The sequence below is a fragment of the Peromyscus californicus genome, unplaced genomic scaffold (assembly GCF_007827085.1).
Source record: "Peromyscus californicus insignis strain IS unplaced genomic scaffold, ASM782708v3 Scaffold_7__1_contigs__length_154581171, whole genome shotgun sequence".
Taxonomy (NCBI): domain Eukaryota; kingdom Metazoa; phylum Chordata; class Mammalia; order Rodentia; family Cricetidae; genus Peromyscus; species Peromyscus californicus.
In genome coordinates this window covers 88,063,980-88,079,724 of record NW_026294595.1, presented here as the reverse complement: position 1 = coordinate 88,079,724, position 15,745 = coordinate 88,063,980, and the positions used below count along the sequence as shown (strand labels likewise).

General features: G+C 45.3%; 1 protein-coding gene across 2 annotated transcripts in view; it reads left to right on the top strand.

The window, feature by feature from the left end:
* The window catches only part of Scg5 (secretogranin V), a 45,843-nt gene that overhangs the window by 1,026 nt on the left and 29,072 nt on the right, over window positions 1-15,745 (top strand). For both annotated transcript variants that reach the window (XM_052726539.1, XM_052726538.1), the window contains exon 2: window positions 583-815. In XM_052726539.1, the coding sequence (XP_052582499.1) occupies window positions 590-815 (226 nt within the window). In that variant the 5' untranslated portion in view covers window positions 583-589. The remainder of the gene's footprint in view (window positions 1-582; window positions 816-15,745) is intronic.

Sequence of the window (15,745 nt, the reverse complement as noted above, 5' to 3'; positions counted from 1 at the left end):
GCAAATGTCTTTCATGTCACCTCCCACATGGCAGGGCAGCATCTGAGCTGCACAGTTCTTCTGCTCAGGATCTTCTATTGCTTGTCGGCTGAGTTAAACACCCTTTGCCACCACTCCAGAACTTTCTCTCTCACTCGTGTGTGTGTGTGTGTGTGTGTGTGTGTGTGTGTGTGTGTGTGTGTGTGTTTAATTTTTACTGATTAAATCTCCCTAACTTCTTCTTTTAAATTGGGAAAACTCAAAATACCACCCTCCTTTTCTCAAAACAGAAAGTACTTAGATTGCAAGGAAAACAGACCACAGGTGTGAGAACCATTATTCCAGCTTAGACGTCTCAGGTAGCAAGTTAGAGGAGGAACTTGCTTACCCTAGACACTTTGGTCTCTTTACTGCTTTCCCACAGGGGTTTCCTACCTGCCTTGGACACTTGACACAAACGCAAACCTCTAGAATGTTTCACTGTAGGCTCCTTTCAGGGTGGTCCTTCAGCCTCAACTTGTGATTCATGATTATATTACCACAGTAGTGTTATTACAGTTGCCAATTTTGGCCAAGTTATAGACTTGGTCCTTTCTTCTGCAGGTTAAAAATGGCCCCAAGGATGGTCTCTGTCCTGCTGTCTGGCCTTTTGGTTTGGTTGATGTTCGACTGGAATCCAGCATTTGCTTATAGTCCACGGACTCCTGATCGGGTCTCTGAAACAGACATCCAGAGGCTGCTCCATGGCGTTATGGAGCAGCTAGGCATTGCCAGGCCACGTGTGGAATACCCCGCTCACCAGGCCATGAATCTTGTTGGGCCACAGAGTATTGAAGGTATGCACTGTACCTAACTGACAATGTTTCCATGCTACGGCCTCCATTTACCAGGATTTTTTGTTTTGCTGGGGGGGGGGGTATTTTATTGTTTGGGCTGTCTCATGTAGACCAGGCTCACCTTGAACTCCCTATGTAGTCAAGGATGACCTTGAGCTCCTGATCCTCTTGCCTTTACCTCCCAAGTGCTAAGATTTGGGGGATGGGAGCTCAACTTCCTGAGAAGCTGAGGAGGGAAGCTGGGGCTGCGGGCCACATACTAAGCAAGCACTCTGTGGGCTAAGCTGTATCCCGGCCCTCTTTCCCCTTTGTGTTCTGCACGGTGGTACATACATAGCACAGCCATGAGGACGGCAAGACTACCTCTCTGGTGAATTTTCCCAGTTTCCCAAGTTCCTGGTAATGTTCTTATAAACCTTCAAGTTGAAAGCTGTATTTCATTGATTTGCTGTTTACTTATATATAAAAAGAGTCTTCCCCTTGGGAGTGGGCAATGGATCTCATAGAAAAATATGAATTCTCATGTTGGATTCTCTCAAAAGCCACATCTGGCAAAGTGCTGTTTCTGATGGATAGATGATGCATACTTTTCCCTGTGGTGATTAGCTCACAATGCTGTCTGCTCCAGAGATCTGTGTATGCTGTGAATAGTGTTAATATATGACTCCCATTTCTGCATTGTTGCCCATCACTTTGAGCCATTGAAATTGCTGTGTATTTTGATTGGCATTTGAGCTCAGGAGATTATCCCAAATCATTTGAATCTGCAAGCATGCAACTACAGGGAACGACTTGCAGCAAGATGAATCAGATAGGACTCCTTGCCATTCTTCAGTTAGGGAGAATCTGAAGCCTTCACGGCACCAGCCACCTGTTCCTGTTTATTCAATGCTTTGGTTTGAGATGGTAAATATCTGCCCTTTCTCTGCCAGTGAAGTGCGCGGCTAATCACTCTGCTGCTGTCATGGAAAAGGTTCTTCCTGCTGCCCTAGCCTTGTTTATGCAGAACCCCATTCTCTTCACTCAGCCTCCAACTATGTGTCACCCTCCATGTGCCTGCCATTCTGCAGGATGCTGGGCCAGCTCTGGCCTAAATAACCCAGGCTAACTGGGAGAAGGGAACTGGCAAAAGGTCATTACAGTGTATCCTGATACACACTGCTTCCATGGAACAAAGAGAGGAGACTGGTCAGGAATGGGGAGAGCCTATAAGGAAATGCTTCTTAGAAGTAACATTTGACCCAGGTTTTGAAGTTGGCATAGGAAGTCCTCAGGGGAGCGTGATGAAAAGGCAAGGAGGAATGAAAGAGCATGGGTTACCATAAATCGGAGTTAACGAGTTCCCATCATTATCCTTGAAGTAATGAGCTGTCGTAGTGAACTCAACTCTCCCCTAAGGGATGACTGTTGACTTGTGCTTCCATTGACTGTGGCTCTACAGTGAATTACCACAGCACTAGCCAGGTCATTGGTTTCCCTTGTCAGTTACCTCTGGTCACAGCATTGGCTGTCTCACTCCATTCAGTCACACCAAGCTAAATTCAGGTGTTGACCAGCAACGCAACCAAGCTGGTGTGGGATCTTTTACTCTCATTATGGTGATCGGTAGACTTTGTTTCTATGTGGCTGTCAAGCAAAGTTCCCTTTTGCTTGATGGCTGTCAGCTGGGCCCCTTTGGGCTCTTAGAGGCCACCCTCAAGCAGCATGCCATCTCACAACATGCAGAATATTCTGAACAAGAATGTTCTATGTAGTATTTTACTTCTCTAGGATAAGCCCCTTTAGTCTGATAGGGGCAATGCAACAGAATCATGGGAGTGACTTTCTCACCACCTTTGTTACCTAAGATGAGAGCCCAGTTATCTCCAGTCTCCACCGCGTGCAAAGGCAGACTCTTGCATGCTCAGCAGATAAGAATCTTGAAGCCATTTTAGAATTCTGTCTCTTATAGCTGAGGTGAAACCTGACAGGAAATAGTCCAAAGATAGTGAGAAAAAAGAACTAAATACAAATCCTGAGTTCTTCCCAGTCCATCCTGGGTTTTAATTGGATGGCCTACTTCTTATTTACGTGAATATGTCATTGTTTCAACTCATCCATCTGTCTGTATTGTGTGTTCAAAGAGTTAACTGGATATTCCATGTGGAGTAGCTCCTTCCATTCTCTAACAGCATCAGAAAGAATCATTTAAAGGTGCTCCCCCCAATTTTATAGAGGACACCCACAGTACACATATTCTTGTGTAAATTTAAAGAATATTTAATGTGGTTGTTATTAGTAAAAACTGTTACAAAAGCTCCCTAATTTAAATGCTAACTCCATCACTTATTGGTGGTGTCATCTTTTAGCAAGTTATTTAATTTCTTTGTTTCTATTTAGCTTAAGTACTTCTCTGCAGGTACCTTGAAAACAGCTGAGTAGGAGCATCTTCCAAATGTATACATTCTTGGCCAAAGGCAAGACAAGAGGACAAAGTAAAGACTGCTAGGAAGTGGCCCTATATAAAGGACAGCATGAGCTTTGATGTCAAGGAAACCGAGTCTGTGTCGTGTCCACACTGTTTCCTTAGTGTGTTTGATCTCCGTAAGTTCTCTGAAATGTGATTTTCTTACAGATGACATAGGCTCCCTTCACATGCAGTCATGAGAGCTGTTAATAAGAGGACCACAAGACACCTCCTCTCTGTGCATTAGCAGCAGCATGCAACCTTTGCTGGTTTGTTAATCTTTATTGGGTGTTTGAGACAGGACCCCATATAGTCCACCTTGGCCTCAAACACCTCATGTAGCCAAGGATGACCTTGAGTTTCTCATACTCCTGCCTCTGCCTCCTGGGTTCCCAATCCTGTTTCTGACATCACCACTGCTCAGCCTCTCTGCACCTAATGTTTCGGCACTCCGTGTCTTCTCCCAGCTCGTGGAGCAGAGCTCTGTGACATAGCTAAATGTTTCTCTTGTCATTTTGCCCTCAGAGGCAAGGGAAGCTACTGACTGCCGCAAGGACAGACCCGGAGAGCCATTTGCTAAGGTTGAGGACTTTGGAGAGCAGAAGCTGCCTCTGCTCGCTGACACTCTTGGTGAATCGGGGTGGATCAAACCAGGACAGTAGTCTAGCTCACAGAATACTAACAGCCTTGAGTTAAAAATAACAAAACAACAACAAACTGTTCTCCTACAGTGTCAGCTGTTTCTTTCCCTACACTTTAAGCCACTGGACACTTAGCACTATAATAACACTGAGTTTTAAACCATTAAGACAGACATGTATAACTAATGGTTTTAAATAATGTATATTTATATTACTAAATACAAAAATATCAAAAATATTTTTGAAAACATTTGGGAACTTCATTTTTTAAAAAAATAAAGAGAACTGAAACTTAAAAAAAAAATCATATCAAATTGGGGGAGGGGGGTCCTTCTTAAGATAGTATTCTTGGAAGAGCAGGCAGGTTTTAAGGAGCTTGCTAAATAAAGGAGCTGCAGTACCTCCACCTTGCCACACAGTGGCAATATTTGCCTCCCGATCAAAGGCTGGAGGAAGAGGGGAGTAAACATGGAAGGGCAGAAAAGGAGCCTCACTTTGTTTCTGGATAGTTCTCTCTGCAGTTAGAGGAAGAAGGAATACAGCTGTCTTTTGGCCCAGATACCTTGACTAAAGTCTTTCTAGGTTTTTCCCACTCTAGAGGAATCAGTGAGAATACGTGTTTGCTACTCACTTCGCCTACAACTGGGCCTCCAGTTTGGCCTCCATCCTTTGAGGCTATCTTAAGATCGCACACACTCCTGAAATTCTTTAAGAACACCCTGGAAAATGGTTTTAGTCTTCCTGTGTGGATCAGCCACCTGGATAATAAGAAAAGTTTTAAACGCATGTGGGATAGGGAAGATGAAAATGGTTGTTTGTCTTTAAGGCAATCCAGGGCGTCTGGGAAGAGGTGTGAAGATGGCACTCTGGATGTGCATAACACAGGAGAGATGTCTGGGTGAAGGAGGGCTTTTTGGTATCATCTCCGTGTTAGGAGTGGCTGAGGCTGTGGTGTGAATGAGGTGTTCCAATAAACATTACATGTGGAGACAGAGTACCTAATACAAAGTCTTGAAATGCTCAACACAGAAAGGCCAGGTAGACAGGAATCTACAAAGGGAACTGGGGGGGGGGGGGGGACCTGGGGAAGTAGCTCCATTGTAGGGTGTTTGCCTAGCTTGCTTGCAGCCCTGGAAGGGGGGTGACAGAGAGAAGCGAACAGAGACCGATCAGAAAGACGAAGCATAAGGAAGACCAGAAAAAGAGGAACCACTGTGTTTTCAGGGGACTATAGGTATGGCCACACCGAAATTATTAGAGCTTTGGACAAAGCCAGTTCTGTGGAGAATCAGGGGCATGGGACGAACCCACACTGCAGTGGTTGAGACAGTGGGGGGAAAGAGGAAGAAGATAGATGGTAAAAAAAAAAACTTACTCCTAGAATGAGCTGGTCAAGTCAGAGACTGGTGGAGGGATGTGGAGTTTGTGAGGTAGACCTGGGGAAGATTTTTATTAAGGTCATTTTCATGAGGAATTCAAAGTCATTTAAGTGATAATTGCCAGGGACCCATGTAGAGAGAGAGTCAAAGATGAAGAGCAGGTAAGGAAAGACTTAGGAAAACCAATCTTTATAAACGTCTATGTCTTTGCAACAGTGCAATCAAAATTCAGTGTTACTGTATGCACAAAATGTAGAGAAATATGAATCACCTCAATAAAACAATTTGCTAGGGAATATGCACCCAAACCAGATGTGGCAGCACACACTTGTAATCCAAGCGCTGGAAAATTGGGTGGAGGCAGGAGGATCATAAATTTGAGGGCAGCCTGCTTTATATAGTGAGTTCCAGGCCAGTCTGGGTGCATAATGCAACCTTGTCTCAAAAACAAAATCACAAATTTAAAGTGGTAAACTCAGTAGTTGTAAACAAGGGTTTTTGCACTTTAATAAATCAGCAAAAATTGTCACTATCTTTGATCAGACTTATGCTTGAATTGTGCAGATTTTAAACAATACAAAATTCTAGTTCATTCCCTAAATAATTATCATTTTCTTATGATGTTGTCTTAGTTAGGATTACTATTGCTGTGATGAAACACCATGACCAAAAGCAAGTTGGGGAGGAAAGGGTTTATTTGGCTTACACTTCCACATTGTAGTCCATCATTGAAGGAAACCAGGATAGAAACTCAAACCTAGCAGGAACCTGGAGGCAGGAGCTGATACAGAGGCCATGGAGGGGTGCCGCTTACTGGCTTGCTCAGCCTGCTTTCTTATAGAACCCAGGATGACCAGCCCAGGCATAATACCACTCACAATGGGCCGGGCCTTCCCTCATCAGTCACTAATTAAGATATGCCCTACAGCGGCATCTTATGGAGGCGTGTTCTCAATTGAGTCTCCTTCCTTTCAGATAACTCCAGCTTGTGTCAAGCTGACACAAAACCAGCCAGCACAGGTGTCAAAGAGGGGCATAGAAAAGCAGCATAATTAGCGAGGTGAAGTTCACTGCTCAACAGCCGTTAACTCAGAGGAGTTATTTATCTAGGGCCCAGCTTGTCTTAGTCCGTCTGGGGTTCACTAACAAGAACCCAGTAGACCGGGTGTCTTGCTCTCTTGCTCCTGCTTCCAGCTCTTGAAAGTCTGGATCTGAAGTGTTTAATGGGAGCCTGCTTCAAACTCCACAGGTAGCTGGCTCCTAATGGTGTCCTCACATGGCAGAGGGAAAGGAGAACTCTTGGAGGCCTCTTTTCCCATCACCCATTGGGTTTAGACTTAAACATATCATTATTGAGCAGACATAAACACTGGGTGTGTAGTACAGCTAGTGTCCATCTGTGGGTTCAGGGTCTGAGCTAGACCCCGCTGTTCCACCAAGCCCTACTTCTTGAAAGTTCTATATTTTATCTCGTTCTTCTTCATACCCAGCACCCAATGTATGGAAACTTGGAGAACAAACAGCATTTAAACCATGCACCCGTTCTATTTCTGTGTCAATAGCCTGAATGAACCAAATAGGGACAGTGTACTTTGCTGCCTGTACATCCTAATGAGGTTTGAAAAATGTTTCATTTTTTTTTCTAACCCCTTTCTCCCTTCCCATTTTCCATTTGGTTCACATGAGAGTTTGGCAGGGAGAAAAATCTAAGCATTAAGTATAAAGGACTACACATCCCTCCCTTCCCGTCTACTTGTAAGGTATTACCTCAGGGTTGGCCGGCTAAGACTCCTTCCTCTTTCCTGTAGTGTGGGCTTAACCCAGGAGGCTTCTTGGTTCCTTGTGAACCTTGGCTCCTGGGGGTTCTCCTGCCAGGGATATCTGTCCAAAACCCATATCTGTGCAAAGCCCATGGTCTTTAAACTAGAACCCTGTGTCAACTCATCTGATTCATGCCATCTGGGAAAAGACCCAGCCAACATGAAGCGCAATGAGTCACCTCGGAAGCTGCAATGAATGATTTTCCACAGGCAATTGACAAAGTGGATTATGTACATGTAGGAAACGGAAGAGCAGTAACTAAATTTTATGTAACATTTATGGTTTGCAAAACTACTTTCCTGTAACCTATCTTATTTGATATAATCACCATAAAGACTAAAACTATTTAAGGTTTCCCACAATGGCTAGAGTTTTATAAGTTTGTTCGAAAGCCAGCTGTGTTAGGTTTGAATATATCTGTCCCTGTAGACTTGTATAATCCTGGGCTATTTAGTTGAGAAACTATAATGATGCTGGGCATTATGGTAAACCACATGTGGATTTGGGTGGCTGGTATTTCAAGGACCCGAGGCTGTAGGAAGTGAATGTTCTGACAAATTGGTGCAAACATCTTGGTCACCACAGTCCATAAAGAGTTAGTGAAGGAGGCTGGGTGTAGCAGACCACAGTTAGGCATGGCAATTAAATCCAAGTGTGCACATGGACCACTGTGAGCCATGTGATTTTTAGTAGAGGGAGAGGCATGTGGGATTTGGGTTTAGGGAGTGTCTTACTTTGGGTTTCTATTGCTGTGAAGAGACACCATGACCATGGCAACTCTTATAAAGGAAAACATTTAACTGTGGCTCGCTTACAGTTCAGAGGTTCAGTCCATTATCATCACGGTGGGAAGCAAGGCAGCATGCAGGCAGACATGGTGCTGGAGAAGGAGCTGAGAGTGCTACATCTTCTCAGGCAACAACCTAACAGGCAAGTGGTCTGTCTCACTGGGAGTGGCTTGAGCAGATATGAGACCTCAAAGCCTGCCTCCACAGTGATACACTTCCTTCAACAAGACCACATCTACTCCAACAAGGCCACACCATAGTGCCATTCGTTCCCTTTGGGGGCCATTTTCTTTCAAACCACCACAGGGAGTAAGGAGAGAATGGGTTGTACAGCTAGCAAGATGTACACTGAGATAGGCCTGGCTATTCTAGTTCATGCTCGGATGAGTCAGGAAGCAGTGATGTCTCTACACCATACAGTTTAGTTTCTCAGTCCAAAAATGAAGATCAGCTGTCTGGTCCATCTCAGAATGTTGATGTGACAGCTGAATTAAGGTACATCAAGGCACTGAAAACTGTAAAAATGTTACATAAACACAAAATTTGTTTGTTTGTTTAGTGATGCTGGGGACCAAACCCATGTCCCCGCTCTTGCTGGGCAGATGTTCCACCACTGGGCTCTCCATCCCCATCTCTCCAAGCATCATTCTTTTTTTTTTTTTCCAAGCATCATTCTTATGCTTGCTACTTCTTTTGTCCCCCTATATTTATTCCCAGTTGTAAATAGCTTGAGGTTTGGAAGGTGATCCTATCTTCCAGTTCTCCATGTCCTGCTAAACTCAGGCCTGAGAAAAACCACTCAATTGTTGCCTAGTAATCTTTGGAGGACTCAGTCCCACTAGCCTTATCTGCACTCCACTGGTGGTGACAAAGGAGTTAGGATCCTGGGGCCACAGGGAGGAACAGTGCTTGGTGAAGATGGCTGAGTAGCAGCTTTACCCACTCAGACTTGCCTTTCCCGTTTCTTGCTCTCATGACTTTATGACCATTTCAGCGGATGCCAAGCCGACAGTGAAACATGTCACAGATGAACATCAGAGGGACTGATGAAAGACAAATGTGAGGATGAAACAAGAGAGCTGGCCAGCAGTGAACTGGAAGCAGACTATCACTTGCTGACCTCTCTGGCCATTTACACTTCCCTGACCAACATCCCATCAGGGTGTCCCCTAATGTGTTTCTACTTTCATTCAGTCAACAAGTAATTACCAAGTCTGTACATTGTTCCAGGAACTTTGGCCTTCATAGGTCTCAAAACCTGTGTTATACTGTCTTAATTTACCTTTTCAGGATTTTGTAAGCCAACTACGAGTCAGGCATTACCTTCTTTTAGCCTCTTTGTGAAGCATCAACTCTGACGAGAGGAATCCAATGGTTTTCTAGAAAATGAGGGGGCAGGGCAGGTTGTGATTGTTTGTTCCTTCCTATCTCTAGGGCAGTCCCATTGGTCTTCAGTCTAGGGGCAGCCATAGGAATAAGAAAGATCTAGAACTGTGAACCATGTTTTCCTTCAGCACCTCACTCCAGCAAGTGAAGAGGGCCAGCTAAATGAGGAATGGCAAAGACAAGGAACAGGCCCGTCTACATCTCCTACTGTGACTGGAGCCTGAGTGTAAGGAGCCTGAAAATGAGAAGAGGAAGGGACATGAACATTTTAATGCACGTCTGTAGTGTACTGGGCTAGAGGCTGAGAGTCCTGTATATGTGGATTACTATAGAAACAGTTCTGTTGGGAACAGGGTAACCAGGGAAGCTGAAATAATCATCATCATACTGGAGCTGAGCTTCTGTGAGGATGTATATCATGGGAACCTGGGTTTGAGTAGAAGAAGTAAAGAAAAAAAGTTTTTTTGGCTCTTGTGTCAATACAGGATGGCTATGGGGTGGGGCTGGCAGGAAAGACTGGGCACATTTGAGGCTGTCAGCAGGTTTGTCTATGTCAGAAAAACTGGTAAATGTGGCAGGTGGTCTGTATTGCCCAGCCGCCTAAGCTCACACAGGGAAACTCCTGACTCTCTCCACCTGGTACTTGCTGGCAGGGTGTCCACTAATGCCTCCCTTGCAGATAAGGCTTCCACATATCTGGATATCCCCTCAGTGGTGACAGCAGTAGTGGTCAGTGGTATTGGCTGCGGGACAGTCCATATGTGTCTGCTTGTGTTGGTCAAACGCATGCGCAGAGCTCACCAACACCGTTAGAAGACCAGCAGATGGAGGCTGGTGTCTCTTCGGCTTGCTTTTTGACTGTTTGTTACTCAGCAGAGATCAAGTACTCTGTGAAGCGAACCTGTACCTTTTCCAGGTGATGCATTTGATTACAACCCCCTCCCATCCCCCACCTCCACACAAGTACAGACTCTTCATGGGGTTTTAGAATATCCCCAGTACCCAGATGGGGGAAGGGCATTCAGCCCATAGGAGAGAGACCTGAGCAAGGCCGAGTGACACTCACCTAGGGGCTGAGATGACTTCACTGAGGGGTTCTCCCAGGAGGAGACTTGGGAAACTGGTAATCATTCTCCCCCGGAAACTGTTCTAATTTTTCTTTGCGTGAGGCAGAGGGGACAGCCAGTCTAGGCTACTGGGCGGCCTTGCAGAGGAAGACCCAGGAGACCTTCCCAATGCCATCTTCCTACTAGGACAGCTCCGAAGGCTTGTGTCAACAAGCCCTGCACAGTTTGGATAAACGTGAATGACTAACGTTTTCCCTACCGGCAGCAGGAATGATGGGGCCTGCTGGGAAGAATTCCTTTGCTGTAAACCACGGAGCGGGCCTGTCTCCTGAACCCAACCAGCGCGTCTCTTCTCTTGTCTCTTGCCTTCTTTCCGTGTTTCCAGGCCTTCAGCCGATGATGGGAGGGACTTGTGTTGAGTCTGTCCAGACCCTGAATAGTTCTCGGTCACTGAAGTGTGTAAAACCATGGCAGCGATGCAGGTGCTATTGTCTAAAAGTGTTTACAAAGAAGGGGAGGGAGAGCGGTTATTTGACAGAAGATGACACATTGCACTAATACTGTAAGGCTCTTGCTTTTAATGTGTGGTCAGTGAATAGGACTGTTGGCATCGGCTCTCGTTTAACTAAGTCTGTGTACAGCATACTGGAGCCTGGTAAGTGCCTCTGGCTTTTTTTACAGGCAGAGTTTTGGTGCCTTGGGGTCTGGGCCATGGACCAGCAAGATGTGCCTGCAGGCAGGGAGTAGCCAGCTCACTCCCAGCTGGCCAGAGTGGGAGCTGTGGCTACAGCAACGTGTCCGTATCTATTCACGGTCCTCCTGGAGCCGACTTACCCTACTCTCAAGCCTTCTCATGCCCCTGCCTCAGCATGCCTATGCTGTGAGGCAGGTCAGATCTCCTCCCTCATCCTCAGGGAGGGCATTGAATGTGTGAGAGGCTGAGAGGCAACTGGCCGAGTTGGGTAGCGGCAGTGTTGTTGATGGGGAATTGGTAAGAATGAGGGAGCACTTGGATTCTGAGCTCTGCCTTCAATAGAATACTTTTCATGTCTAGAAGCAGATCCATGGCATTCACTCAGCAAAGACAAAAACACAAGCAAACTAAACGGCTGGGTGGGTCCCCAAAAACTCACATACGGCATTTGTGGATAATGGGAGATGCGTGTAACACTGACATTCGTGTCCTCTGGTGCCCTCAGATACTCAGCAGCAGGGGCTGGGGATTTAGCTCAGTGGTAGAGCGCTTGTCTAGCTAGCACAAGGCAGGCTCTGGGTTTGGTACTCAGCTCAAAAAAAAAAAAAAAAAAGACAAATACTCTGCAGCCTTCTGGCTGTGGGGTACATCTTACAAGGTAGGAGACCAGTCTTTAGCTTGTATTATCCTCTGTGCTCAGAACATATGCCTCTGTGGGTTCTTGCTAAACAGTGGTGTAGAATGGTGAATTCTTTTTCATCCTTTCTACCCAATCTTCTGAAAAATAATTTTATGTACATTGGTATTTTGCCTGCATGTATGTCTGTATGAGGGTGTCAGGTACACTGGAACTGGAGTTACAGACAGGTGTGAGCTGCAATGTGGGTGCCGGGAAATGAACCCGGGTCCTTGGGAAGAAGAGCCAGTGTTCTTAACTGATAAGCCATCTCTCCAGCCTCCCTTTCTACCCAATCTTAAAGCTCTAAAGTCTGGAGGAAATACTATAGCACTTATCTATCAAAAATATGTTTGGGGTGGGGGTGGGGGCTGGAAAGATGGCTCAATGCTTAAGAGCACTTGCTGCTCTTTCAAAGGATCAGGGTTCAGTTCTGAGCACCCATATGGTGGCCCACCACCATCTATAACTCCACTCCTGGGGATCTGATGCCCTCTCCTGGCCTCCACAGGTACTGGGCACACAAATGGTATGCATACATGTATGTGAACAAAACATTCATACACATAAAAAAATAAAGTTTATGTTTCTTAAATATTTGAAATGGATAGAGACTCGAAAAGGGTAAAAGGAAATCTATAAACTACTTAGCCAAAGGGAAATGTTCTAGTAGAAAGGAAATAATCCTCATTTTGGGTCTACTGTGTACTTTATATACAGTTTGTCCTCATAAATCCTATGTGGATAGTTCTGTTTTACAATAGAAGCATATGAGCAGTGTGCCAAGAATGGACAGCTCAAGGGCATGCGATCTAGATTTGGATCACTTTTGGTTGGCTCTAGAGCAGAATTTGCACCCTTACCGCTGTTAACATCTAGGCTGCAGAATTTCCTGTTGATGGCCTACATCCCTCGCCTTTGCCCACTAGAGGGCAGTAGATTTTCCCCAGTGAGAGCTAAAAACATCTCCAGATGACTTTAAATGTTCCTTGCAAGTTAAAACCTTCTGTTAAAGGTTTTACTGCTCTGGAGGCTTGATATCCCTCCCTTCCTCCCTCCCTCCCTCCCTGTCTCTCTCCCCCCCCCTCTTTCTCTCCCCCTCTCTTTCCCTCTCTCGATTCCTCGCCCTTGTCCTCTTCCACCCATCTCTGCCCCTCACCACTGCACGTTCAAAACAAAATATGGGGAGTAACTTTAAGTACTCAGTAATTATTTTTAAATGTTTTTTTAAATCATGAAAGTGATAAAAGCCACTGTGAATCATTAGGACAAAATAATAAAGTTTGTTTACAGTCTTACCATTTAGAACTTTCCACTTTTGGCATCTCTCTCTCTCTGTCTCTGTCTCTGTCTCTCTCTCTCTCTGTCTCTGTGTGTGTGTGTGTGTGTGTGTGTGTGTGTGTGTGTGTGTGTGTGTGTGCATGTAGAGATTTTTTTACTTTAGTAATAATTTCCTCTTAATGGGTAGTCTTAAAAACCACACTTCAAATAAAGGTTTTAAAATTCTCTCTCTCTCTCTCTCTCTCTCTCTCTCTCTCTCTCTCTCTCTCTCTCTCTCTCTCTCCCCCCGCCCTCTCTGGGGGGGGGTTATGTGCACACAAGGGCAGAGGCTAGAAGACTGGGTCAGATCCCTTCCAGCAGGCATTACAGAAGGTTGTAAGCTTCTTGTTGTGAGTGCTAGGAACTGAATTCAGGTCCTCTGCAAGAACAGTAAGTGCTCTTAACCACTGGGCCATCTCCCCAGCTTTCATAAATATTATTTATCTGTATTCTGTAGTTAATATTACAGCAAAATATTTTTCTGTATCCTAACAAGTCAATGTCATTATATTTAGCAACTGCATTGCATTCTATTATATGCACAGTGCAAACATTGCCCAAGTGGTGGACATTTAGAGTTTTTCTGATTTATTATCTTCATAAATATTTCCTCGGTGAATATATATACACATGCCCTTTATGTAGAGTCTTGATAAATTCCCTAGGGTGTACATTTCTGAGAAAAGAATAATTCAGCCAAGATCTTTGTATATTTTTAGTTTCAGTTTCCTAATTACTGCCAGGCTGCTCTCAACTGTTCACCGATACATGTAGTGTTTCTCTCTCCCTCAGTCTCCTTCCTCCCTTCCTCTCTCCCTCTCTTCTCTCCTCAGGGAAGTTTTTTCCACTTGTTCTCTATGAGCACCACCCTTAAAAAAATCCCTTTGACAGATAAAAGTGACATCCTACTGTTTTAATTAGCATTCATTTCATGATGTGCAAACCGGAACATCTTTCCTTCCGTGCGTTACATGTATTTGTGTTTCCTGTTCTTTGAAGTGTTCGACACGATGCGTTCCTTCTTCGTCAGCTATAACTGCACCTCACACTGTCGTGTGGCCTGCCCTGTGTGTTCACGTCACATCTGTAACAGAAGTTCTTTGAAGGGTTTTAGCATGCCTCCAGGGATACTGGGGTGAAAATCGGGGAGCAGAGCTGGAGTTGTGTGGTGGCCACCAGGTGGCGCCATTGGCTCAGAATGGAACCATTGCTCTGGCGAGCAAGGGGCTATTAATTCAAGTGTCAAAGATCTTTGCCTCCACGGGACACCGTTGGTCAAGTTTGTAACTAACTTGACAATGATCAGGAGCGGACCTGATGCATTTGGGTGTGTTCTGGCGCAGAAGGTCAAGGCCTTTTCATTTTTGTTTAAAATATGTGACAGCTGTGAGGCAATGTTTTACACTGTATGTAGTTGCCTAATAAAGTATACAGTTTCATGGTTCTCAATATATTCATATCACAACAATCCATCTTAGAATAGTTTTGTCGTCTCAGAAAGAAACTCTATGCCCTTTGTCGTCCCCCATCCCCATCCTTTCCCCAACCTCTCTCCCCTTTCCCTGGTCCCCAAGAGCGCTCATCTAGCTTCTGTCCATGGGTTTCTCCATACACATGGAACCTCCTGTCAGTGTTCTTTGTGAAGAGGGTACATTCTTACTGTTACTCCACACTCACCAGTACTGCCCTACCTGACTTCCTGGCAGGAGACACGAGCACTTCCATGTCTACCTAAAGCAGTGGTCTTTCTACATGATGGCTCTTCATGAGCCCAGGACACTAAGATGGAAGATTTCTGAACTCCCAGGAGCTTGGGTTTGGTGCACTGGACATCTAGGGCTGGTGAGGGCTGTTTGTCAGTAACTCAGATGACCCCACTGATGACCGAGCTGGCAGTACTGGGGAGGTCAAGCTATGGAGAAGAAAGAACAGGTTTTAAATGAAGGCACCAGAGAAACAGACCCTTTCCCTGAAGCTGCCTGTGCCAGCGCCAGCTCCAGCCCCCCTGTCCCTGAGCAGGCCGTAAGGCTGCTTCCTATCAAATGGTCACCCTTGACTCGGCCTGACAACAGGACATATTTGAAGGCCATCAGAACCAATGACATCAGCCTTATTTACTGTTGAGCTGGCAAAGACCTCAGTTTAGCATAGCAGAAAGAATACTTTCTGAATGAAGCTCGTCCCAATATTCCACTGCCCGGTGCCTGGGGCTGTTATGAATATCCGATGGGAAGTGACACACTGAAGCAAACAGGCACATTAGACAGAACCAAGGGACAGGGTGGGACCTTTGGGAGTTTCCTGTCCACCAACCTCATTTCTGCAGAGGTGAAGTTCTTTGCTGAAGGCCACATGGCAACTGTCGGTGCAGGGCCAAAGTGCATCTGGGAGGCACAGCTTCATTTCATCCTTTCCTCCTTCCCCTTGGGATCGGAAGACTCAGATCCAATCACGCTGACTTTGCAGAATTGAGTAGAGCCTAGTCTCATTTATTCATGGCTACAGATCTAGTGGATCTGTAATATTAATCTTTGCATTGAATGAGTAGGAGATGAAGTAATGGCAGCTGAAGAAGTCATGGTGGACTTCATAGATGGCTTCAGTAACAACCCAGAGCAGATTGAAGCTCACTGAGGCCTGAGGCTTGTGTAATTTGAATCCCCCAAGTTAAGAAAAACAATACAAACTTTCGATTTCAAAAGGGATGGGAGA